The 27,134-nt window shown below is 51.1% G+C and overlaps 2 protein-coding genes and 1 long non-coding RNA gene across 3 annotated transcripts in view; 1 reads left to right on the top strand and 2 right to left on the bottom strand.

Moving 5' to 3' along the window:
- Window positions 1–4,118: 4,118 nt before the first annotated feature.
- CFAP20 (cilia and flagella associated protein 20) lies at window positions 4,119–17,709 on the bottom strand. The gene is made up of 6 exons (XM_028501798.2): window positions 17,330–17,709; window positions 7,437–7,516; window positions 6,645–6,756; window positions 5,395–5,583; window positions 4,940–5,050; window positions 4,119–4,520 (listed from the first exon to the last, which is right to left on the bottom strand). The coding sequence occupies exons 1-6, from the start codon at window positions 17,411–17,413 to the stop codon at window positions 4,515–4,517; spliced, it is 582 nt and encodes a 193-aa protein (XP_028357599.1). The 5' UTR covers window positions 17,414–17,709; the 3' UTR covers window positions 4,119–4,514.
- A 14-nt stretch (window positions 17,710–17,723) lies between these two features.
- On the top strand, window positions 17,724–23,907 carry LOC118497485. The gene is made up of 3 exons (XR_004900009.1): window positions 17,724–18,112; window positions 20,270–20,422; window positions 23,343–23,907. It is a non-coding gene; the product is annotated as an uncharacterized LOC118497485 (long non-coding RNA).
- Window positions 23,908–25,405: 1,498 nt separating this feature from the next.
- CSNK2A2 (casein kinase 2 alpha 2) overlaps window positions 25,406–27,134 on the bottom strand; it is a 34,644-nt gene continuing 32,915 nt past the window's right edge. Inside the window, exon 12 of the mRNA XM_028501774.2 lies at window positions 25,406–25,832. The gene's annotated coding sequence lies outside the window, so the exon portion shown is untranslated. The remainder of the gene's footprint in view (window positions 25,833–27,134) is intronic.

Raw genomic sequence — 27,134 nt, forward strand, 5'->3', positions numbered from 1 at the left:
CTAGTAAGGGGCTTTCTCCAATGCGTTTCCATATCCCACCCTTGCACAGACTTTTTTTTTTTTTTGCTTTGCTTCAGGCACCATGGATACCAGGAGGCACACTGTTTCCAAGGCTCATGCTCCATCCAGATGTGTGAAGCCTCGTGGATGTATAAACCGGAGTGCCTCTCTCGCAGCCCAGAGGCACTTGTGGTTTGCCGTACAGGGCTTCCTATGTTCAGGTTACGGAAAAGGGAGAGAGGTGTCGTGTACCCACTAGGGTGTTGTTTAAAGGGAGCTTCAGGGGCTTGGGGTGGGGAGCGGGGAGGCTGCTGCTTTCTGCAGATGCGCCCGGGGCCGGTTTGCTCCGTGCATCCTTCCCTCCCGCATCTGGACTTTCCACGCTCCGTGCTATCGCAGTAATTCCTGCTTCCTCCAATTTGCGGTGGCTTCTCAAGTGATGGAAACATCACCAATCACCAGGGGAAGCTGTTAAACATGCAGATTTCTGGGCCAGATTTAGATCTCTTGAAAGAGAATCTGCATTTTAATGAGCTGGGCCTGAAGAGCATGCATTTTAACAGGCCAGGGCTGAGTAATCTAAATTCAAATTTTTTTTTTAAATGGAGAAATATAATCAGAAGAATAGCTTTCTGTATGTAATTGAAATAGCAATGAAGCAAACATCCATGTGTGAACACAACCCGGATTAGGAAATAAAGCATCGGTGGTCCCTGGAAGCCCCCCCCCCAACGGGCCTGTCTGGCCACTGTGTCCCCATCTCCCCAGGTCTGGGCAAATCACTCTCCCGACCTTTGAGACGGTCAGTCCCCTGCCTGTCACTGTCGATGGTGGTTTATAAATGTATCCTAGAACACTATATTCTTTTGCCTATTTAAAAATGATATAAAATGAAGTCTGGCTGGTGTAGCTCAGTGGACTGAGCACCAGACTACAAACCAAAGGGTCACCAGTTCGATTCCCAGTCAGGGCACATGCCTGGGTCGTGGGCCAGGTCCCCAGTGGGGGACGTGTAAGAGGCAACCACACACTGATGTTTCTCTCCCTCTTTCTCCCTCCCTTCCCCTCTCTATACATAAATAAAATCTTTTTTCAAAAATGTATAAAATGAAATCATCATTTTACTTACATGTAAAACAAATACCTGTAAAGAAGTTAAAACTTTGCCTGATCCATTCAGGTATAACACAGTCGGTTCAGGAATGGGGGCCGGCACTTCCGTCTTTCTTCCTGTTCTTGGTATAATTTGAATTTCCCGAGGGCATATGTCACTGTTATGGTCCGTTAGTGAAACACAAACCGTGTCCCCCAGCTTTCCACCCTCGGCCCAGGCCCTGGCCTTCAGCGAACGGGCGGGCGGGAAGTGACGCTCCAGGCAAGCCCCCGCTGCAGGGGCAGCACTGAGCCTAGACCTTGACCTCTGCTGAGCAGCGGAGTCTGGCCCGGCCCAGCCACTCAGGGGGACATTACCTGACCGGCCAATGTCCTCTAAAAAAGGGCACCGCCAGCCACCCAGGAGGCAGGGGGACGCCACCGGAAGGGAGGACAGGGTTGGCATATGACGCCCTTCATGTAACCTGAGTCGTCCTTGTGCCCCCACGACTGTTAGGGCGGGGCGAGCCCACGCCTCCCTGAGCTCTCGTGTCCTCCTCAGTCAAATGGGCAAGAGGGGACGCAGACACGAGCTCTGAGATACTTTTCAGTGAATCCTCCGGCACTCGAGGCTTTTGGCTGAAGCGGCTGAGGGGCCAGGGAATCAGCCTGGGGGCTGTTTCCTGACGCACCCGCCTCCCCTCCCTGAGAGATGCCCCAGGAAGGGGCGGGACTGGCGCAGGCCTGTGGGTCCAGCTGTGGGAAACAGCCAATGGGCCAGTGGGTCTGCTCTCCCCCAAGACAAGCCCCGTTGGGAATGGTTGTACACCTGCCCCCTCAAGTCCGTGCCAATTAACTAACTCTCATTGGGAAGCCAGTTCCTCCTAAAACACGGCGTCCGAGCTGCTGGCTAACTCCCTGCTCCAGCTCCCACGAGCTGAGGTCCCTGGGGCCCGAGCTCCACAACAAAGGCCTCTAGCCCCCACGCCTGCCCTTTGCCCCCTCCTCCCCTGGCCTCCCTGGCCGTCATCATCTCCCCAGTGGACTGGAAAGCGGAGGGCAAGAGGCCGGGCAGTCGCTGGTGCCACAGCTCATGCTGGCCCGGGGCCAGCTTAGATAATCCATCGCATCACCCTCAACGCCCCCGCACTTCCTCTCGGATGGCTATGAGGAGCATCTGGAAAGTCGACAGCTGCTGCCTTCCAGCCTGGAGAGGGCGGTGAGGTAATGGCCATACATAGGCCGCCGAGTGCCGGCTGAAGGGGGCTCTGTGTGGAGGAGAGTGTGTTACTGTCTGTCCCCGGGCTTTCGGGAGCGCCGCGCTGGTGTCCCGGCACCGGGGCAGATGAAAAGTTAGCCGGGTGTTCCTGCCTCCACAAAAGCATCTTTCATCCCGCAACCGGGTCCAGATCGGAGGGAAGATTTCACTCCACGCTGGCCCGAGACAAGTGGCTCTGTTGAAGCCCCCGACCACCCCACCCCCCACTCATTTCTGAGGACGCCCCCCGTGACCCAGAAAGCGAGGGAGGCGGGCACGTGAGGTCGAACGACACAGGAGGATGAGAAGCACTCAGATGGCCATGGAAGAGCAGCTGGCACCGGGGCCGAGGGGCGTCCTGGGACCCTGAGACTGTTCCGGGAAAGGGGCTCTGAGAGGAGAAGGGCACCCCCGTGGGGAAGGGGGCTCCAGCCTGGGTGGCAGCAGGAGACTAAGGCTTGGGTGAGCTCACCGAAGGGCCAGACGCCTGACAGCTGTGACAAATGGAAACGGAGTCACACCAGGCAGGTAGCAGAGGCACCTTCCTGCCCACCTGTCTGCCTCCTGCAGCCCTGCCCTCCTGGGAGACCTGGTGGTGCCGGCCGGAGCAGACTCTGGAGGAGAGGGCCTGGGAGAAGGGAGCTTCTGGCCACGGGACCCTTCAGGAGGCAGCAACAGCAAGGATGAGTTTAGCGCTGTTTTCACCTCCAATCCAAGTCCAAGTGGCTCCGCCCACAGCCCAGCCCCTGACCTTGCAAGGGCTCCAAGTCCATGCCCCGCAGCTGGCTGGGGAGGGCACCATGTCGGGGACGGCCCTCTGTTCCTTTTGACTGACACCTTTACTGCGTCAATATTACCTTCCCCAAGATAGTACACTTCTAGTGTAGAAAAGGTGCGACACACTGACTGTCCTCCCAGGTGCGGTCACTGTACTAGGCTCCTGTATCCCTCAGGGCCATCTAGAAACATCTGCACATGCCCTCCTCTGCCCCCAGACTGCCTCCCCCAACTGTGCTCCTTATGGTAGAGTTGTAGCATACGTACGTGCTTAACTCGCATGTTTTTAGTTATTTTTTAAAATTTTACCTATTAATTTGAGAGGAGAGAAAGGAGAAAGAAGAGAGATTTGCCGTTCCACCTATCCGTGCATTCACTGGTTGCTTCTTGTGTGTGCCCTGACTGGGGATCGAACCTGCAACCTTGGCGCACTATCAGGGCCATGCTCTAGCCAACCGAGCTGCCCGGCTGGGGCAACTTACGTGGATTTAATTCTTTGTCTAAGCGAGTATACGCCCCAGGGTGAGTGTGAGCTGGGCACGTGATGTAAGGTTTCAGCTCTCTCATGTGAGTCCAGTATCTGAAGAGCCAGTTTTCGCTTCAGTTCCTACATTCAGGGCAGGCACTTACTTCATCTGGGGCTCGAGCAGGGAGGCGGTGACCTGTCCTGTCCCAGTGCTGAGGGGCCCTGCGTGCTGATGGGACAGAGGGCAGTCGGGCCCAGGTGCCGTTTTGTCTTCTGCTCGATGCAGGACGCGGCCCGAGCGAGACGCCTCCGTCAGTCACGCACTGTGCCCGCGCTTTCCCGTCCATTCACCTCGGAAGTCGTTCCGAAGCGGCACCCCCAGATCTGTCTCGTTCTCCAAGTGCTCGCTGCCAGCTACTCCACAGCGCGGATGTATGGGACGCGCTCTGGAAAGAGTTCTATGTCCATACCACAAAGGGAAGAGAAATGTCACCATTAAAAAAAGGCACAAACGAAGACCAAATGTACAAACCAAGAATATAACATTTTATTCGTTTCCAGATTTTGAGTATTACACAGCATGTACACATATTTGAATAACATATAACAAAGAACAAACCGTAGAAAGACACGTTGGTCTGAAATGGACACTTTAATTCTGTAAGCTGGCGGCGCTGCGCCTCCCCACACGCTGGGGCGGGCGGCGGGACGGACTCCGGCCGTCGGGTAACCCCTGTACTCACAATGCAGTCACGGACGGCGTGGTCACTGGTGTCCGCGACAAGGGACACTGAGTAGCAGATAAAAGAACCACAGCACAGTGAACTAATATAAATATTTTTTTTCTGCATTGTCCTCCAGATAGTTTCCTTTTTAAAACAAGAGTCAGGCCCAGGGTCCATCCCTTTCATTGCATTCCAGTTATTGCTGGAGAAAAAACAAACAAACAGAAAAGAGGCATCACTTCAGGTTATTAGAAGATAGATGGTCAGTGCCACAGACCCCCTACCTCTGTGACCCTGGGTTGGGGGGTGCTAAGCTGTGGGGAAGCGCGCAGTGGTCAGCGGCAGGCGGGCGGGCACCGCTGGGCCGGAGGAGCCCTCGGTGGGGCAGATCAAGGGTCCCACGGAAGGGGGCCTGTGGGCAGGCAGCAGCAGGAGGAGGGAGAGTACCGGAACCTTCCCAGGACCATCCCCGAGTCGGACCGCACAATGGAAAGGCAGCCCAATCTCCACGTCGGCATGGAGAGGCTGTGTTGCCGGGCTCAGAGCGGGCACAGAGCGGGCACACTGCCGCACACAGCGTCCCCGCCTGCTGCCGGGCCGTCCTCAGAGGGGCTGGCTCACCTTCGCCTTGTTCTGCACCGGGAGGTAGAGTTTGAACTCCGCCGGCAGCTCATCTTCCGAGTACAGCCTGTCTGAGAAGTAGACCCGTCGGATGCGACAGTTGGCGTGGATCTGGGGGTGCAGGACTGGTTTTGAGAAACTAAACGTGCCTGTCCTTCCTCACTTCCTGACTCTCTAGAGCTCCCCACCCCGGGGTGCTGTCAGAGCTCCATCCCCTTGGCGCCTCCTCGGACCGGCCTGCGCTGGACCCTGACAAGAGGGAGAGCTACCTGCCATATTCTCCCTCCGTATCTGAGCCGGATCCGGAGTGCGTCCCAGAGCTCTCTGGGGCCCAAGCCCCCTGGACAGGCCCTGGGAAGCTTAAGCCAGAAACCCTCTCTTGCGCCACAGGGACACAGCTGGCGAGGGAGCGCCCCCCTCCCGTCTGAGGCTCCGTCGGGACAAGGACCCGGCACCTGCACTCTCAGGGTCTCGATGTAGTTGGTGCCGTAGGCCCGGCGAGTGAAGTCCGACAGGTTGAACTGAATCTGGTTCCAGCCTTCGTCCAGCCGCATGGGCATGGTGCAGATGAAGGGCTTGACCCGAGTGGTGCTCTGGTAGTTGCTCGCCCGGAACCGCCGGCGCACGTTCTTGTCGTCCAGCACCTGTGACGTGTGCACAGGTCGGGGTCATCCCATCCCGGAAGACGCTAACTGTCTTGGGCAGGCGGAGACCTGACCCTCAAAGGCTGGTTTCCCCAGTGGAGACCCGAGGGAGAACAAACGGACCAGACGCAGGTCGCACTGGGTGAAGATGGCCTGGAAGTAGCAATTGCATCTGATTTGTTGCCAAGACAACGCCGGCTGCTTATGACATATGACACACGCGTCAGGCTCTCAGGCCATAAAATGATTTCCTAAACACCCTTGAAAAATAAAAAATGCTAGAATAGAAACCAACAATAACCCAGTATTAAATAGTTACTTCCCACATGGACCCTACTCTAACACTTAAGCTTTGAAATCTTGTCACTAAGATTAGATTTACTGCATCTCTTTAATATTTTATTCACTTGTTTATTTTTAGAGACAGGGGAAAGGAGGGAGAAAGAAAGGGAGAGAAACACTGATTGGTTGCCCCTCGCACGCCCCCAGCTGCGGACCTGGCCCATATCCGAGGCAGGTGCCCTGACTGGGATCAAACTGGCGGCCTTTTAGTCCCTACGTCGGGGCTCAGCCCACTGAGCTACACCAGCCAGGGCTACTGCATCTCTTTAAAAACTTGGCATTAAATTATGATTACTAATACCAAGTGTATGTTATAATAATTAGGGCTGAAAGCAAAATGCAACCAGAGACACTGAAATAAAGAACAAACTGACAGTTACTGGGGGGGTAGGGTGTAACGGGGGAAGGGCCATCAGGGGACACGTATAAAGGACACATGGACAAAGCTGGACGGGGAGTAGGTTTGGGGGTGGGAGGCAGGGATGAGTGGGGCAGGGGGCGTGGTGGGGTGAAAATGGAGACAACTGTACTTGAACAACAAATAAGTAAATAAATAAATAAATCAGGGCCAAATCGCGTGCACGGAACAGGCAGAAGAGAAGACATGCGAAAGGACAGAGGTACCGCTTCCCCCTACAGGTTGACAGGACGCCCCTCTGGGGACAGCCGACCCCCTGGGACAGCCAAGAGAGCGTGCAGGTTCCCGGGCACACACTCACCTGCACTTCGAAGGTAAAATATTTCTTCAGGTTTTTGATAATCATGACGAGGAATGGAAGTTTAATCCCCAGGGTCTTTTTTGGGTCCGCAGGGCACGTGATGTACGTGGTGCTGTGGGAAGAGGAGACACCGACACACACACTCCTAGTCCCCGCCGGCGGTGCGCACAGCGGCGGCACTCGGCCCGGGGGCTGCGTCGGAGGGCACGGCCGGAAGGTCCAGATACACTGACCAACGGGCCCCTCAACCCTTGGGCCGGCTAGTGCTTTAGAAAAATGCTGGACTCGGAGACAGAAGCTCCACACAGGACTAGACATCAGCAATAAAATGCCTGAACAGCAAAGTCAGGCCTGTGGGTCTGAGGAAGTTCTTCAAGCAACAGAAGATCCAATTCTGATCCAAGAGAACCCACAAACGACAGAAAACCAAAACTGACACTGTAGTGGCAGCGAAAAGCCCAGTGGCCACCTGCTGGAGGACCCGAGCAATGCTCCCCCAACCCACGCACGCACACGCACACCTTGGTGAGATATGAGCAACAGCGAATACTTGCACAGCACTTAACCCGTGCTAAGCAGGTCAGGTGTCTGGCACACATTCCCTCACCTAGCCTTCGCATCACCCTATAAGGCAGATGATGCACTGACATTACCCGCATTTTACAGAAGAGGCCGAGGAACCTGCCCGAGGTAAGCTCCTGCATTCACACCAGGCAGTCCGTGCCATGCACCGCTGTGATGCCCCACCTCCCCGGGGGACAATGTCTCTGGGACAACAGAGTGGCAGCCTACCTGACATTGGTCCCTTCAATCTCTAGCACCAGGGACTGGATGTCATTATCAGTGATTCTTTTGATGTGGCCATTCCGCACCTATGAGGGAGAAAGTAAGTACTAAAATATTTGGCAACAACTTTGTTAAGATTCTGAGGCTGGGTGGGACCATTTAAAGAAAACCATGTTGGCCCAAAGGGGCGTAACACAGAAGGTTGAGACGTGCTGCGCTGAAGCCTCTACGTAAACCATGCTGTTACTGCCGTACAGGGTCCAGCGGCCACCACAGGGGTCACAGGCAGCGTGGCAATCTACAAATCAGGGTACATTGCTTCCCAAAGAAATCAACTCGGTTCAGACTCAGCTAACACTTAATGCTTCCTGCTATGCCCGAGAACACTCCCGCACGTTCTTGCGCTGAATCTGACCAACAGCAACAACAGCGATCACAGTGGAGGCGGCACTGTTTCCACCTGATGGACGTGGACACCAACACCCAGGAGGTGCCAATGACAGCTCCTGGGTCAGGAGTCGGGATCAACTGCCAGGTCCCCACTGCCCCGTATCGTCCCGTACACTGCTTCAGCCAGAAAGGCCACGTGCCAAGTGTTCCTGAGGAGGGGCAACCAAAAAATGACAGCGTGACTCCCCGAGCTTTACTTGAGGCTTCCTCACCTTTTCCTGAGTCTCTGCCTTTCTAGGTACGAACTCGGGTCCCCTCCGCACCCCACGCAGAAGCCTCATTATTTGCCCTTTCAGCCCACACCGACCTCCCTTCCCTCTGACTTGTTCCTCTGGCTCCAGCAGCCCGGACGGCACAGCTCGGCCCTGTACCCTGCACGGCTCTGTTGACCTCATGTGCGGGAGGCATGGGGTGGGGACGAGCCAACATTCAACACGGGCTCCTCTTCCCCAATATCTCGGAAAGACGAAATATCTTCAAGCAATCAACTCTCACACACCTAACAGGGACAGAGCCGGAATGTGCAGAGATGCTTCTGAGCCAGGGCTGGATATCAACATGTGAACAAGACCAGCCAGGTTTCCAGGTCTGCAGGTTTCCAGCACGATTCATCAGAAAGAAGCCTTCTTTTTCCCCAAGGACAGTGAGCACGGCTATGCTGGGTGTTGTATCCAGGACGCAGTCACCTGACTTTCCATTACATTTGTATAAGGGAGAGAACCCAGTGTCGAGTGTGGCTGGGAGCTGTGTTTTTCTTTTGTTGTTGTTCAGTTACAGTTGTCCCACTTTCCCCCCATTGTTCACCCCTGCCCCACCCCCACCCCCACAGCCAATCCCCACCCCATTGCCTGTGTCCACAGATCCTTTACACGTGTTCATTCCTCGACATTTCCTCCCCTTCCTTCCCCGTTATCCCCTCCCTCATCCCCTCTGGTCACGGTCAGCTTGTTCTTTATTTCCGTGTCTCTGTTTCTCTTTCGCTCATTTGTTTGTTTTGTTGATTAGATTCCGCTTATAGATGAGCTCAGATGGTATCTGTCCCTCACCGCCTGGCACAATCTCCAGTTCCACCCATGCTGTCACGAAGGATAGGAGCTCCTTCTTTCTTTCCGCTGCGTAGAATTCCACTGTGTAAATGTTCCCCAGTTTCTGACCCACCCAGTTACTGACGGACACTGATGGTTGCATTTTTCAGCATATCTGAGCCTTGTTACCGTGACTTTGACCCACTCTGGGTGTGCGTGGTGTTCCCCAGGGGACGTCTGATAGCACGACCTGTCTTTTTCTACAAGATGCCGCTGCGGAGTCTTGTCTCCTCAAAAAAGCATAAGCTCAGGGGCAGGAATCGCATATTAAGGATAGTCTGTATCTTCTATGATGCTTAGTACTGTGCTAGGCATGAAGTAAGCATTCAAATATTTGCTGACTCCTGGAATTTGTCGCTCCAGGAGTTGCCACATGTGAATGATTTCAAGAAGGATTTTTAAAAAGTTCCTGGATAACATACGCACCATGGATTACCAGAGGACGCCAGAGCTCCCGGTGCATTGCAAAGCCCATGAGGCCGCCAGCAGGAAGGACGCTTTCACACAAGTCACCCTCTGGTGGCCATCGTCCGGGACAGACTGCTGGGTGCACGCGCCTCAGCGCTCTGCCAGTGTGGCAATTCTGGGGTTCTCAAGACACAAGGTCACACTGAAGTGCTTCTCAGACAAAGCTGACAATACCCAAGGCCCTCCTGCTTTGGACGCTGGGCCCCTTTCCGAGGGAGATGGGGGCACAAAGGCTTGGGTCTGGGCAGCATGTGCCAACACTGCCCACCTCACTGCCCGCAGAAGCACTCCTGTCCGAAGGAGCTGTCCTGGCCGACAGCTGCCGTGGAAAATCAGGCAGTGTTGATGACGTCGGGTGTAGCTGTGAAACTGTTTCCAAATAATGCGATGATGCAGTCAGTCACATCGATAAGAGCTGGCAGTAGTCTAACCAGATGCAAACACCAATTTTATAATGTAGTAGCTAATTATTCTCTGTAATATAACTTCCTTTTTCTTCTTTAAAAGGTACATAAGGCAACACTCAAACAGATGCTTAAGTTGGAAGGATTAAGTCATTAGCACCCAAGGGCTACTCTTGCTCACACGCAGCACGTTGCAATGAATCCAGCACCGCTTGTTCAAAAGCATGGCCTCACATCCCCAAGGTCTCTCAGGCCAGAGCCCGCTAGAAGCCTCCCTCGGCTCCAGGGAGCCTTCGGCCGGATTTCCCAGGGAGGGGATATGAGGACACTTGCCTCCCGCCCTGTGCGTCCCCATGCCCCTGCCTCGGCCGTGAGCGAACTCAGGGCTGGACTTTCGGTGACTTCCCAGAGTCTCCCGTCCATCACAGAGTGTCAGTCTCAGTGCTCACGGAAGTAGCTAACGTGGCCCCGGGACAACAGACTTCACGGGAACCAAGGCAGCTTTCTGAAAGCGATGCCCATCAGCTTCTCTGGGGTTTTAACCTGGCTGGTGGTAAGACAAGCTAAGGAGAGCTTTGCCCAAGGAGAAAGTTCAGTCCTTAAGGAAGAAAACAAAAATGTACTCATATCACAAGCGGCCAGAGCTTTGAAATCAAATGACCATATCTTGCCGTGTACAACGTGCTCCCATGTATAATGTGCACCCACGTTTCTGACTCAAACTTTCAGGGGGAAAAATCTTTTGTTTTAATTTTTAAATTCAATTTATTTACTTATTTATATTTACAAATTTGTCTTTTGTATTATAAAGGAATTTCAGCATTTGTTTTTTAACATATTGTGGCACAAGACATTTTACGTAATGATCACAAAACACAAGAACAGATGCAAGGTATTTCAGGTTCCACCCATGTATAATAGGCATCCTTATCTTTCCCTCAAAAACTTGGGCAAGCCCCTGGCTGGTGTAGCTCAGTGGACTGAGCGCGGGCTGTGAAACAAAGTGTCGCAGGTTCAATTCCCAGTCAGGTCACATGCCTGGGTTGCAGGCCATGACCCCCAGCAACCACACATTGATGTTTCTCTCTCTCTCTCTCTCCCTTCCCTCTCTAAAAATAAATAAATAAAATCTTAAAAAAAAAAAGGGAGGACTCATTATAAAAAAAAACTTGGGCAAAAAGAGTGTGCATTATAAATGGCGAAACACCAGGTAAACCGATGTTTTAGGAAGTGATGATTTTTCTCCTTTACTGGGTTCAAAGGGCTGCAAATACAAACCCCTGGGAAGAAAAGAGTGGGGGGGGCGGGGCACAGTAACTCAGAGACCCGAGACCCGGTGGGTGGGAACCTCCCCAGGCCTCTCCTCCAGGCTCCGCCACTAGAACGAAGGAGGGACCTGGACAGTCAGCTTGGGACAGTCAGCTTGGGATGAGGCTTCGTACCCACCCCGGCACCCTGGCTCATGCACATCACAATGTCCTCCAGGAAGCCTGACAAGCTCACACTACAAGACACTCGGCCTCAGAAAGCTTCGACTTCCTTTCCTTAGCTCCTTCCAGGTCAGAGGTCACCAGGCAGGCCTGGCTTTGAAACGAAGATAAAATGAACCGCCGGCATTTATTGCTCATGGTGGAAGCAGGTTCTATTTTATTTCTCTCTCTAAATTAGAAAGTGCCCATTATTTTTGACTTAATTCTTTTTTATTTCCTAACACATTCCCACTCTCGAAGTGTGGCCTCCAAGTGTTTTATTCTTCCAAACAATAAATAAATAAAGCCAACCTTACATTTAAAAAAATTAACCCTCCCCCACGCTACGAGCTGGAGGTACTTTAGGAGCTTCGGAACCCGGGCTGCTGACAACTGCAAACCACCACGGCCCCCAGCCTCTGCAGACACCAAGGAGTGAACCATCACGCCCTGCCCGCAATCTCTCCCCAAGGCTTTCCATGGTTGCTTGGCAACTAATAAAGAACAGTGACTTAAGCCCCAGGGAGGAGGGTCAGGCTGAGGGGAAAAAATACTACTAGGAGAGGAAGCTGGCCAATGTGCTGTATTTCTACAGGTGCTTTAAAAATAACACTTGAGTTGCAGCCATACCCTACCCCCATCTTTCCTTTTCTTTTTTTTCCTGACTCCACCCACTTACCCTGGCCAGCCCCCAGCCATCTGGTATCCTAGTCTTAATGACACAGGCCCCAGCTGCCATTAGCGCTGTCCACTTCAGCAAAACCGGGTCCGCTCCGCTAGGGGCTGAACTCCGTCAGCAGACGGGCAGAGGGAGACCTCTGTGGGGAGATCTGGGCATAGCTCCGACTCAAGGCCTTGGCCTTGCAGGCTCCAAAGGGCTGAAGGCGTCTCTCCTTTAGCTACACGGAACAGGGACTATCTGTCCAGACAGCAGAGTCGTGCACAACAAACCTTTAGTTAAAGTAAGGACAATTAAGTGTGTTGCTAACCAGTCTCTTCCTAACAGCGCCTTGAAAGGGCACGTACGACTCAAAGCCAGGCCTTCCCCCAATCACGGCGAGCACTGCCACTCCGTGATGAAGGGTATCATCAGACTGACCCGGGCACAGCCTGGAAAAACAGTTCCACTACCTTCCTGTCCAAACACTCTCAATTCTACTACTGGAAATTGCATCAGTTTAACATCCACCGACAAGGTTTACTAATTAGAAGCTAGGGTGTGGGAGGTTGCTTTGTTTTGTTTTGTTTTCCTGGAGACTTTGTTCATCTTTTAAATTAGGAGCAGGAAATGGGAATCTAATAGTATCCAGCAACAACCACAAAATCTCTGGTCCTAACATTTAGTTTGGGAAGAGGGGAGGGTCAGCAGCCGCTGGGAGAAAGCAAGGTGCGGGGGTGGGGGGGTGGAGCAGCATGTGTGAATTAACACTGTCATCTAACAGACTTAGGGTATTACCAGGAAAGACTGCAAATGCTCTTTTACACGGGGATTAAGTGGGAGCAAAGCCTCCTGGCATATTCTTTATAAACCAGAAGTAACGTTTACATTACACATAAGAGTCCTTTAACAAATGCAGTACTTTCTGGGCTCAGAAATTAAAGGGACATTAAGAAACCCCTAATTTCTCCTAAACTCTTGGTTTGAAAAATTACAAAGGTTTCTGCCAGAAAGCTTACAGTCTAGCCAGGAAGAGAGAGCTTAGGAAGCTAATTGCAAGTGTGACTGACCATGATGAAAAGGAGGGCGAGATTCTAGAAATTAACCCAAGGAAGTTCCTTGGGCCGTGACTGAGACAGAGACTGCTGTGGAGGCAGAGGTGTGGGTGCCCGTGGAGGGACATGACAAGTACAAAAGCCTCAGGTAAGAGAGAATAAGACTCCTTTTAAAAAAAAAATTACTGCTTGATTTGAGGGAGAAACACCAGCCTGTTGTTCCATGTATTCGTGCACTCATTGGTTGATTCTTGTAGGTACCCTGACCGGGTATCGAAGTCGCAACCTTGGCACATCGTGGTGAAGATCTAACCAACTGGGGCACCCGGCCAGGGCAGGACTCCTTTCAGTCCAGTGGACGGCAGGCGGCCGGGGAGGCCAGCCCGGAGCACTGGGTCAGCGGGCACTAGACCACGTTAAAGGTTTTGGACTGGGAAAGCCACAGTAACGAGACTCGGTTTTTCTAGTTCCATCAGCCTGGTTTTACTGTGCTTCCTATCCCTCGGCATCTGAATACTGGGATCAAACAGAAACTTCTTTACTCTCGGGCAAGTTCCTTAGTTTCCTGCCCTGTTGAATACTGTATGCCATACCTCTGTTGCTAAGCACTTTATACACATGTTCATTCAATCTCCAGAACCATGAGAAGGAGATGACGCTACTACAAGAAGAGAAGACTGAGTAGGTGAGCATTTGCCCCAGGTTACACGGCAGAGGCCAGGAACAGAGCCCGGTCACAAGCCCAAGGAGTCCGACCGCATTCGAGCACTGGGGGTTCAAGGGAAGAGGTTATTCTTCCCTCTGAAGAACTTGTAGTATAGTGGGGAATACTTCACTGAAGCTCTCAATGAAACGTGTTTTTTTTTAAACAGGATTTATTTATTTACTTGTTTGTTTGTTTGTTTTAGAGAGAGGGGAAAGGAGGGAAGAACAGAGGGAGTAAAACATCGATGTGTAAGAGTGACAGCTCAGTCACCTGTCACACACCCCAAATGGGGATCTGGATCCAAACCCAGGCAAGTGTCCTGATCAGGAATCGAACCAGCAACCCTTCAGTCCAAAGGCCAGCGCTCAATCCACTGAGCCACACCGGCCGTTTACAAGTGAAATTATGTTTAAGTTGAGATTTGAAGGATGAGGTGGGAGAGGGGCTATGAACCTCAAAGAGGCGAATAAGCACAGGTGTTACAAACGTAACCATGCCCATAAGTACGGAGTCTGCAGATCCACTGGTATTTTGAATATGACACTCACTCCCCATACTCATAAGGAGGCACAGAGCCTGAACAGAAGCCAAACCTAACTCTTCCAAGATTATTCTTCAGAGAAATTCTCTCTTCAGAAACTCAGGAAGGAAAACAGTAAAGTCCTGTAAAATCAAAATGATAACTGAAAATACACACTATAGCCAATATGTGCCCTAGTGGCAAAGGTCAGGGTCATTTCTTTTTTTTTTTAAGATTTTATTTATTTATTTTTAGGAAGAGGGGGAGGGAGGGAGAAAAAGGGAGGGAAGCATCCATGTGCAGTTGCCTCTCGTGCCCCCCACTAGGGACCTGGCCTGCAACCCAGGCATGTGCCAACTGGGTATTGAATCGGCAACCCTTTGGTTCACAGGCCAGCACTCAACCCACTGAGCCACACCAGCCAGGGCTCAGGGCCGTTTCTCGATAAACATAGATAGTCCTTCCTTTCTCCATCAATCTCTACCCTCGTTTCCAGGAGCAGGGAAAATACCTTCTCTAATTTTTTTTATCTCCCCATCTATGCAAGGCCCATCACTTAGCACTTAGCTGTTGTTTCCAGACCAAACTGGATTCCCAACACTTTCTGAGGACTTTATAATATAGTCTGTAAATCCGGCCCCCAAATTTTCCTTTTTCTCCATCTCCTTTCTTTGCCCCAGGGGAAGAATTTTACTTAAAATGAGTTTTCTTCTAAAGTGTTCTTTGCCAAAATGCACTCCATGTAACCTGCCCGTCGATCTAATCATGTTTTCACAGGTGTTTGTGTCATTAGGGTACCATCTGACCTCTAGTGGCGTTAAGGGACACAGTGCACCATGGTTACTTTGCTTTTACATTTCTTGTATAAACATGTTGACTAGTCCAAAAGCTGCGTTTGAAAAATAACTACAGCACATCAAGCACAGAAGGTTAAAATGCGCAACTCCAATGAAAGTCTCACCTAACAGAAATGCTGAACCTCCCGGGCACTGCATTCTGTGTCTGCAAGCTCTCTGACCTGCTCTGAAAACCTTCCCTTGTGGAACAGGTCCCGTTCTCTGTGTCAGTTGCCTTATACTGACACTTTGTTTCAATCCCAGGTTCAACTGGCACTCAAGGCCACTCTCTCTCTGCCTTCTGACAGCCCATAACAAGTCAAGCTGCCGCGGAGAAGCCCTTACACAGTCCTTACTGAGTTTCCGGTTCGCTCACTGTGGGGTCTCTTGGCAGAGGTGTGATTTCACAGCTTACATGTTTTACTCCAGTGTGAACAAAACCATGCAGCTGAAAACCTCAGAGATGGAGGAAAAAATTAGGGAACTGCTTTCCACGTAATGCCCTTGGCATTCATTAGCTCTAGATTGTGGATAGAATCAAGGTGAGAGAGCAGGGGTGGTCATATTTTTCACTTATGATTGAAGCCCAAACTCGTTATGTTAGAATCTTTCAACTGTCTTATAGAAATGACATGATGAACACACCACCCTCAAAGCTGCTTTCAGAATGCAGAACTTCCCAGTGGTAACACGCAAAAGGCTGTCCAGGTTCTCCCCTGGTCTCTACGAAGCCCATAACTCATCTGTGGGTAAGGGAAGACAAAAAGTTGTTCTGAGCCCTGGCTGGCATAGCTCAGTGGATTGAGCACAGGCTGCAAACCAAAGCACTGCAGGTTCGATTCCCAGTCAGGGCACATGCCTGGGTTGCAGGCCAGGTCCCCAGCAACCGCACATCGATGTTTCTCTCTCTCTCTCTTTCTCCCTCCCTTCCCTCTCTAAAAATAAATAAAATCTTTTAAAAAAAATTTTTTAAAAAGTCGTTCTGAGATGAAATCCGAAGTTCTTGGCTTCATTAACATCAAGCTGCTTATTTGGATTATTCTATATTCATCTCTATAAAAACACCCTTGGACCTACCACCTCTCTTCATTCTACCCTGAGGAGAGCAGTATGTTATAATCAAAATACTGGTTTTCCACAGCAGAGTGCCAACCTTAACTTACATTCAAAAAGGGGCTGGTGTGGCTCAGTGGATGGAGCACAGGCCTGCAAACCAAAGGGTTGCTGGTTCGATTCCCAGGCGGGGCACATGCCTGGGTTATGGGTCAGAGTCCCCAATAAGGGGCGCATGAGAGGCAACCACACATGGATGTTTCTCTCCCTCTCCTCCCCTCTAAAAAAATAAAATCTTAAAAAAAGGGGGGTACAGCTGACTTGTCAGGAAGTTTGCATGAGATGTTAAGTATCAAAATAATAAAATGCAGACCAACCCACAGGCTGATAGACACACATGCCCCCTATTCCTCACCTCCTGGGGCCAGTGAAGGGGCTCATCCTGTGGATGCCTGGAGAAAGATAATGAGACTTGTACTCGGCTGTGAACTTACTAAACCACACAATCCTTTATCACCATTTTTGCAGCCTTCCTGATGGAGAAATCGGGCACTGAAGGAAGGCTCAGTACAGAGCCCCAGTCACAGGGCGTGTGGAACAGGTGCCAAAGGCCACCAAATTCTGACCTGTTTGGAATCAGTAAAAGGAAGGGAGCAACGGGATGAAACTCAAAGATAACTGGTCTGGCTGCGCCCCCGCCGCCACAAGGGTGCCTGGAACAAAGGCTCTGTGTCTGCTGCCCAGCACAGCGCCTGGCACAAAACAGTTTATCAGTAAATATGTGTGAAATCAGAGAACAGCAGTTGCTTTCATAGATACGTTTCCGAAACAGCCTCCAAGTTGACGCCGTGAGAGGCACTATCAACGCCACTTTATAGGTGGGGAAACTGACGCTCTGAGGAGCTGACTGATCAAGTCAAGTCTGGGACAAGGGACCACTGACCTGAGCACATGACGGCCGCTGGACACTTAAACCCCAGCCACACCCACCCACACGTACCCCCCCGCTGCTTACACAACGCCGCCACCTCGCGCCTCAGTCACACCTGGCTGGGGACAGGGCACAGCAGCAACCGCCTGGCCTCCCCAAAACCCCAACTCGATACAACTGCCCGCCACCCGGTCCCCAGCCCCCGAGCAATGAAAGGACGCGGCCTCTGTGCACCCGGCCCCGCCGCCGGCCCCAGCCCCTTACCTTTTTGTCCCAGATCTGCAGGGGCTTGCTGCCGATGCTATAGAGGATGGAGAGGAAGCCGCTCTGGAACGTGTTTTTGAACATTTCGCAGGCGGCCTTCTCCTCGGCCGCTCTGGAGCGACCTAGATATGGATACCAAGTGGCGAAGGTAAAACGGGGGGCCCACCCTGGTCGGAACAAGGGATGCTGTGCAGTTGACCTCGGGTCCGGCAGCCACCAACACCTGGATCTGGACTCAGGACGCTACGTCCGTGAGTTTCCGCTTCCCAATTAACCAAGCCACCCCAGGATGGAAACCACAGCAACTGCCGACCGCGCCACTCTCCCCGCCTTAAATGGAGGCAGCCAGCCGTCCGGCGCCCAAGATGGATTCCTCCGCCCACTTAAGCCCGCCCCGTGAGAGCGTGAAGCCCAATCCTGTCACGGCGATTACGGACTTCCTGTTCCCTCCGCCCTAAAACCCTGCCCTAGTTCCGCCTCCTCGTGAAAAAGGACTCCGTTGCCAAGGAACTATTTTTCTCCATCGTCGTTTCAGAGCTGCTTTTGGAAGCGGAAGGAGATAGAGGATTTGGAATGTGTTGTACACACCTGCGTATTGTCAGCGCCTGCGTGTTGTCATGGGAACCTGGCGGGGGCGGAGGTCTGGGGGCCTGAGGACCAGGCCACGCCCCCTGAGGGAAGAGGAGGAGTTACAAGCCCCAAGAGTGGAGGTAGGTTGCTAAGCAAGTGCCTACCTGGAATCCTGCGGATGCCAAAAGTGCTTGCTCGTTGGCTGAGTTCAAGGTAAGGTTAAAGCAGCTAACCTGTACTGAGCGCCAGCTGTGCTAAGCGCCTTACGTGCATCTTTGCTTTAAGTATTAACAGGGTCGTTCTGAATACACCACTGCATCGACTTGTGGGATGCAGTCAAAGGAACACTCTGAGGAAAATGTATTGCCTTAAATGCATTATTAGCGAACAAAAAAGCTTGAACACTCAGCTAAAAGCAGAAATGAATAAACTAAACAAAAATGGTATTTCATGTGCGGAAGAAATCCGAACCATTGGAGACCATTCACTGAGCACCTACCTATACGTGGTGCTCCATGCCCTGGCCTGTGCTGGGTGTTGTGGCCGACGGAACGGCAGTTTGCAGCTAACTTCGCTCTGATAACAGCTAATAATAGCTAATATCTGTTGGACACTTATGTGTCAGGCACTATGCTAAGAGTATTAGCCTTTATTAAGTCATTTAATCCTCATAGCAACCCCGTGAACAACTGAACCAGAATTTCCAGACATGGGGGTAGGGGAGGAAATATGGGTTGCATTATAACAGAAAGTCAAAACATTTTATATAAACTGTTATCTTTGAATGATTTCTGGGGAGTCTTTAGGGCAGTGAACAATTTATCCCTTGATGTTATTAAATTTTTCTTAAAAGATTTTATTTATTTATTTTTAGACAGAGGGGAAGGGAGAGAGAAAGAGAGGGAGAGAAACATCAGTGTGTGGTTGCCTCTCATGCGCCTCCTACTGGGGACCTGGCCTGCAACCCAGGCACGTGCCCTGCCTGGGAATTGAACCAGTGACGCCTTGGTTCGCAGGCCGTAGCTCAATCCACTGAGCCACACCAGACAAGACTGATGTTATTAAATTTTTCAAAATAGCCTATGGGGAAACACATTTACTATACATTAGATTGTCATGTGCACTAAGTCTATCACAGGATTTTTTATTCTGTTCCCTTGAACCTGATAACACCAAATGCTGGCAAGGATGTGGCACAACGGGAACTTTCATTCACTGCTGGTGGGAATGCAAAGTGACACAGCCACTTTGAAAGACAGTTTGGGAATTTTACAAAACTAAACATACGTTTACCATAAGATCCAACAATCCCACTCCTTGATATTTACCTGAAGGAGTTGAAAACTTATGTCCACACAAAAACCTGTACGTGGACACTTATAGCATCTTTATTTATAATTGCCCGAATCTGGAAGCAAACAAGATGTCCTTCAAGAGGTGAATAGATAAACTGGTATGTGCAGACAATGGAATATTATTTAGTGCTCAAAAGAAATAAACTATGAAGCCGTGAAAAGACATGGAGGAAACTGAAATGAATACTACTGAGTGAAAGAAACCAATCTGAAAAGGTTATACATCATCTCGTTCCAACTCTATGACACTTGGGAAAAGGCAAAACTATGGAGACGATGAAAAGATAGTGCTTGCCAGGGGTGCGGTGGGGGTGGGCGGAGAGGAATGGGAAGAGCACAGAGGACTTTCAGGGCAATGAAAATAATTTTGTAGTACCCCCCACACACCAACTACTTGTCCCTCATGCTCTGCTTTATTCTTTTTCATGACACCACCACTTGATAGTCTATATAGTAACTTATTGTCTATCTCCCTGCATTTGATTTTGAGTTCCAGAGAGAATTTAGTCTGTCTTGCTTGTAGGTATATTTCCAGTGCCCAAAACACATGCCTGAAAAAAAATGGGAATGTAGTCAGTATGTGCTGAATCTGTGGATTGGAGTCACTGCCCTGGGGTTCTTGGTCACTGCGGGCCCAGCACGGGCTCCGTCTCTCATGGCCTCAGCACTCCCATGCAGACAATAAAGATCTTCTGCTTGGAAGGGCCCGCCTACCCCATTTGCCTGCTCACATCTCTCATTAACCGTGGAAATGGTTAGATGTTCAAATGCAGACACCGTGAGCATGCGTGGACTTAAGTGCCCGGAACAGACAGCCCATCCATGAGCAAGCAGAGGGAGGCAACGGGAGTGCTCGCTTCTCCTGACTATTCATCCGCAGCGAGTGTCCACACAAGCCAACCATGGGGTTCAAGATGCATTGCGATCTGAGCCTTGGCTACAGGAAAGATGATCTGATCAAAGGTTTGGAGAATACGAATTAGTGTTTAGCGAATATGTTTTGCTTCTATTGTAGACTTGATTTTGGCATGCTTCTCCCAGGTGCCGTGTCTCCTGTGCATGTACAGCACCCAGCACAGTACCAGCTTCATAACAGGCACTGAATGAATGAATGAATGAATGGACTAGAGCCAAATGGTCCCCTCTGACATTGACCTTCATTTCAAAGGTAACATAGAATGAATTAACCTAAAACTACAGATGTCACTCACAGAAACACATTGAACACTGTACTTCAAGATTCTTTTCATCAACATAAAGGCGTTTATGTTGATGAGAAGAACCTTGCTAATAAGTTACTTCCTTCAATGATTATACAGTTAGAAAGGGGTAGATGAGTCCATTTTAACACATTGTATGCGGGAAACGTATTTATACATTTTATGTTGACTGGTAGTAGAGCTCGCGATAAAAACTACCCGCAAACAATGTGTTAAAAAGTAACACATTAAAAAAATAGCAGAATCTATTAAGGCAATAAAACTACAGTTTGGGCGATAGGTTCAGCTGTTCAGCTGATACAAATTAGGCCATTAAAGGTTGCAGAAAAGGGCCATGGCCAGCATGGCTCAGTTGGTTGGGCACTATCTTATGAGGCAAAGGGTCGCTGGTTCAGTTCCTGGTCGAGGCACACGCCTGGGTTGCTGGTTCAGTCCCACGTCAGGGCACATACGAGAGGCGACCAATCAATGTTTTTCTCCATTTCTCCCTCCCTCCCACTCTCTCTAAAAATAGATAACTAAAAATTGTAGAAAAGATAAAGTAATTGCTTGAAGTGCAAGATAAGGGTGGTCTTGAGAATCCCATGACTCAAAGAAGGGGCTTAGTTTGGTGACCAGAAGTTTGGGTAGAACTATCCCTGGGCAACCAGTCTGGCATCCAGAATCTCTGACCATGAGCAAATCCCAGCCCTGCGTTTAGACTGAGTGTCACCTTGGGTGTCAAAACGCACACAGAGATTATAGCAAGTACATGAAAACCCCATCGGTAATCCACACTAAATGAGAAATGAGTTTCTGATTGTTGTGACATTTTGTTTGTTACTTAGGATACTTGACATATTTGAGATAACTTAATGTATTAGAGAATCTGATAACTTTCAAATGCTTCAAGGAATTTGAAATTAGTTCTGTGATTTTTAATTTAAAGATGTCTGAGAAAATTTTATTAAGTTTGTAAACAATAAATGTTTACACTCTTTTATTTATTACATCTATGCGTTTAAGACTTAGATATATTAGTATTTGAATGATTTGGAAGATTTCATCAAATTTTTGGTCTTTCACGTTAACTACTGAAAGTGTGTGTGCAAACCAAACAGATGAAGTATGTGGGTGACTCTGAGACGTCTAAGGAACCTAGACTGTGGGTGAGCAATGTTTATGGTTTAACCTGTTAAGTTTTGTTTTTTTTATTAATTAATTAATTATTTTTTTTTTTAGGGGGGGGGGGGGAGAGAAAGAGAGAGAGAGAGACATTAATGTGCGGTTGCTGGGGGTTATGGCCTGCAACCCAGAAATGTACCCTGGCTGGGAATCGAACCTGGGACACTTTGGTTCCCAGCCCGCGCTCAATCCACTGAGCTATGCCAGCCAGGGCTAACCTGTTAAGTTTTTAATTAATTCAGCATTGATTGAAGAAGATTAAGTGTCCGTATTTATATGCAAAACCAACTAGTTTGTAGTTATAACAAGATTTGTAAGTTGATTTTAACGACACAAGACAAATTAGATTTTAAATGTAGAGCTTTAATAACCGAGATATTATTCAACACACCAAGAACCGTAAGAACCCTTCCCGGCGCACAGAGCCCTGGTCAGAGGCTGACACCCTGTGGGCAGCGTCTGTTCGTGTCTGTCCGGCCCAGAACCTCGAGCGCGCCCGGCCTTGGGGAGACACAGGCGCACCGTGAGGCCGAGTTTACCCTCCCCCACTCCTTGCTGGTGGGGACAGGGAGGAACGGCAGTGCCTGGGCAGTCAGCCGGCAGGAGGAGGACCGCCAAGACCAGGGGTTTTATCCAAAGACCGTCCGCCCCGACAACATCAAGTAAAACAGCCAGTGGTGGGCCGATGAAGCTCCTTCCACTCTGAGAGTGGAGTTCAAATGGGGCTCTGTTGGGCTCGGGCGCATTATTATTTTTAAAACTGATTTTTAAACACACAGTAAAATGCACTTTTTGGTGTACAGTCTTGACAAAGGCACCAAACCATAACCGTGGCCACATTAGGACACAGAGCAGCTCCGTCGCCCCGCCCCCAAATTCTCCCAAGCCGCCCCTCCGCAGTCAGACCCCGCCCCCGACAGACCCTGCACCCCCGGTAACCGCAGATCTCTCCTCTATCCCTGCTGCACACGCTTTTGCCTTCCAGAGGTCAACACAGATGGAATTGTTCGGTGGGTAGCTGGCTCCTTGGCACAAGGCGCTTGAGATGGGCATTAGTTTAACAGTTGTTGGGACAGTCCACGATGCCCCTGTGTCCACGCCTCAGACACGCCCGGCTCACCCGTCCTGCCTCTCAGCGCCCTCTGGCCAGCCCTACGCAGGCTGGGTTCTGAGCGCTTTCCCACGGCGCTTCAGGCATCATAAAAGGAACCCGTTTTTTTATACTTAAGATAACTTTTTTCCCTTTAATTTTGAAAAGATCTTTAGAATTTCCTTTTGAAATTGATTTTGTGCTTGTCTGTGACTTCACTCATCATCATGAAAAACTATTTCAGAAAACAAATACTGAACCTAACCATTCATGTAATGGAGTTCGCAGGATTGGAAGAGACACTTAATGACATTTATTTTTATTTTGCAACTTTCTTATGTGAGAGCCAACACCTTTTTTCCCAGATCTCGAACATCTCTGCAGGCCCTGGGGACGTCCCGGGCCCCAAGTGCCTGGCAGAGCCCCACAAAAACTCCATGACTAAAGGCATCACGGTTCCAGCCTACACCAGTGAGAGAAAGGAAGAGAGGATTGTTTTGTCTGAGTCGTTAACAATTTCCTTTCTAAAAAAGATCCTATGGCACAGATAAAACTGAGTTTTTCTCACAAATATACAGTGTAAAACGATGTACGCGCACATTCGTTTCTCGCAGCAATACTGGTGACGGGACTGATGGGAGCCTGCCAACAAGGGACCGCTCCCCCCGTGGGCCGTCACACCGTGGAACACTGCGCAGGCGTGAAAACGAGTGAGGTAGAGCCGTCCGTGCTAACACAGTAAGATTTCCACCACTGAGTGAAAACGTAAGTTGCAGAAAGAGAATGTAGAGTCTGATTACATTTCTGCAAAAAGAGAAGTCATTGCAGTTTAGAAATGCCAGTAAATGTGCAGGAAACAAATCAGAAAGTATATACCAAACTTAACCGTGGTTACTTCCACAGGAGGAAAGAGTTTCTGTATGTGTGGGTACGTAGTTGGGGGGAGGCTCTCATTAGTTACTTTGGTATAATGTGACATTTTACCATGACCATAATTCCTTTGGTAATCAAGAAAACTCAGTATCACTTTAAACAACCCAAACACAAGCAGGATTACTAGAAGATGTGACCTGATGTTCTGAATTTCCAAGCACGTTGTGGATAAGCATTAGACTAGTCTTGGGTTCAAAGGTTTCTTGTCCCTTTCTCTCAAGGCGAAAGCCACATTAAAAAACAAAAAAGCAAACAAAAAACCTCCTCTCCCCACTTCTCTCTACAACCACTCTCCCATCGAGCAATAATCATCCACAAAAAAACAAGAGTACTTTGGCTGAGAGGTTTCTGGGAAACAAGACTTTCACACTGAGAAGATGGCCTTGACCGAGAAGGGAAACTGAAGACGAAGCTGGAGTTCAAGTTCCACACGGCTTCTCAAGAACTCGCAGGCACACCGCCGTGCAACCGCTCCGAAGAAACCCTTCCTGTCGGAAGGCCCTCGAACACCGGTGGGTCAACGTGGCGATGAAATGCCCTGTTGATATACGTGCACACACGAAGCACCGCGTCACAGGAGTTTCAGGGACATGCTCGTATGAGGTATCAGGATGCTGTCGCAGAGATCTGGGAGACTGACAGAAATCTGCAGAACCGTGAGCCAGAAAGGGCCTCGTGAGAGAGGCCATGGGAGGACCCCTGGCCGGGGACGGAGCTGGAAAGCAGCATGTCCCCCAATCCGGCGCCCTGCTGGCCTTCCACAGTCTGCTGGTGGTGGGCCTGCAGGCCCTCCCTGGCTGGTTGGTGTCCAGGGGTTTGGGCTGCCACACCTGAGGAACTGCCTGGACGTGACAGAAGCTGATCCAAGGGACACCGTGACACCATGGTGGCTGAGGGGCCTCTTTGCTTCCCCCCCACAACTGCTTCAAAAGTGAGCGTCCACACCTGGACGGCCAGTCAGCTGTTCTGGACAAGCAGCAGAGAAGGCAGGAGGAAGCTGTGCAGACCACATGGCTTTGGTGGAGACCCAGTGGGGGCCCGCCCAGCTGCCTGGGCGTGGGGTCTGCCTGTGGCTCCTGCTCTCTAAGGCAGCGGGAGGATGCGGCCACCAGGTTGGCACTGCTCTTCCTTCCCTGTGGCACAGCTGTCTGAGGAGTGGAGGACTGAGGGAGCCAGGGAAGGCTCATTGGTAGAACAGATTGAGTCTGTTCGCTTAACAAATACAGCCAGCGCTTCCATTCCACCCTTTCCACACAATCGGAAGCCGCCCTCCGGTCTGGACCCGAGGTCCCAGAGCCCTGCCCGGCCTCAGGACGGCAGACTCACCCAACCATCCTCCCGTGAAGGCGCTGTTTCTAGAAGGGGGCTTGGGGAGAGGGGCAGGATTGGGAGCTGGGATGAATATGGAGGCCGGAGCAAAGGGGAAGGAAAGGGGCCAAGGCACCTTCCCGAGTCACTGCAAGTGACCTTCACCTACCACCTCGGCCACTGGGCACTCGCCGGCTTTGGGAGGACGGATCAAGGGCAGACGAACACGTGTTCAAGGGAAAGCCTGGCTTTCCTGGCTCACAGCCTCCTCCAATCAAACAGCCCCTCGCCCAGGATGAGCTCACCGTCCCCCTTCAACTCCTCGCCTCCCCGTCCCTGGCTAGACCCTGCCACGGAAGCTCGTCTGGTTTACTCGGCCGCCTGTGGCCATGCATCTCGGTTAATGGCCCCTTCCGTACTGAAAAGTCTCCATACATTTCTTTTAAAACCTTTTATTCAATAATATATACTTTTAAAATTATAATATGTCACTGCCCATCATGCCATATACGCCCCCGTCCCCCCTGTGGAGCCTGTGGTCTGCTGGGAAGCAGGTGGCCGCAGGACGCCAAGGGGCGCGGGGGAGCAACAGTAGCCGACAACCATTCTGCATACCCTTCACATTGCCCATGCTGTCTGGGTCAGGAGGAAGTCAACAGGAAGCCAAAGGCGCGTGCGCCTTTTACGCTCGGAAGTGAGGTTTGATACACGGTGGTGGGCTGCCCCGCAGCCGGTCTAGTTCGTGCTCGCCAAGCCTGCCACCGTGTTGTGTCTGCTCACGGAACGTGCTCTCCCTACACACGTTCAGTCGTTTGATCGGTTCTTGTTCTGCTTATGGGAAAGTGAGAGGAACCGCCACAGACCTGGGGAAAGAGACGGGAGGAGGGGAAAGATGGCGTTAATCAACGGGACCGGGAGTGAGGACAGGCCTCCTGCTCCTGAACAGGCTGGGAACACTGCACAAGCGTGACTTCCCCACGCCGTTGGTGGAGCACGTAGTCAGAACCACGACATTCTGGGCTTCGCCTCGTACCCTTTTCACACTTCCTCTTCTGATCACCACTGACAGTCTCCGAGGGACTTCTGCGAGAGCCGGGGGAACGTTCTGGGCACCACGTGGGCAACCGAGCCTCTTCCCCGCCTCTCGGGTCCAGGACGCCGGCCGTTCTGTGCACACCAAGCTCCACGTCCTGCGGTGCACTGTCAGACCTGGTCCCGTGGACCAGGGACAGTGTGGGACTAACTAGACGACTGTCTTGTACACAGGAAAAGGGCCAGATCCACTTTTGAAAAGCAAGGGAACCAGTTCATTCGCAGCAAAGTGGGTTGCCCACGTGGAAAAAGACAAGCAGGTTGCGATTCTTACAGCAGCTGTTACTCAAGGGACTGTCGCGGGGCGCAGCGCACTCACAGCGGGAAGCCTCCTTTTGCCCACCCGTGTTTTCTCTCTCCTGGGAGTGGCTGTCTGGCACGGCCTGAAAACCGTTCCTCCTTCCCTGCCCGGCAGAGTGGAGCGGGTGCCGAGACGCCGACAGCAGAGTTCTGGCAGCAGTGTCTCAGGACGGCAGCGCTGCACCGAGGGGAAGGGCGGGCCGTGCACCCGGGAGGCTGCCACACAGAAACGTTACTCCGTGAGGGCTCGCTTAGGGCAAGGGAGGGGCCGGAGGCCGCACGGTGCGCAAGGCAGAAATGCCTGTTTGCCTTTAAACACGTCGGAAACTGACCTCCAAGCATCCAACTCCACAGAGGGGTCAGTTGGGGAGGAGGAGGAGGAACATTAATCAGACACCATCATCTGCCCAACAGCACGTGCCCACTCCTGCTGCAGAGAATAGGGTGGGGACAGACTTCCCTAAACGCAGAACACAACACCGCCACAAACGTTCAAGTGGTTCAAGTCGTGGTGCAGAACAGGTCCGTCCCGGGCAGGCGTCTGGAGGAAAGCAAGGACCGAGAAACGCCCGCCAACTCTTCTGCTGTCTTCGGGCCAAGGCGATGCACTGGGTCCACCACACACACCTTTGCAGTTCAAGGCGTATCCCTCCTCTCCCCCAAGGGACAGGCGACATGAGGGTAAGGTCCTCCTGGCAGTAGCGTGTCACCCTTTCGGGACGGCTGGTGACGAGGCACCTTTTTATTTGTGCAAACGGGAGTTAACGTGGCGT

This window comes from Phyllostomus discolor, chromosome 12 (genome assembly GCF_004126475.2).
Source record: "Phyllostomus discolor isolate MPI-MPIP mPhyDis1 chromosome 12, mPhyDis1.pri.v3, whole genome shotgun sequence".
Classification (NCBI taxonomy): domain Eukaryota; kingdom Metazoa; phylum Chordata; class Mammalia; order Chiroptera; family Phyllostomidae; genus Phyllostomus; species Phyllostomus discolor.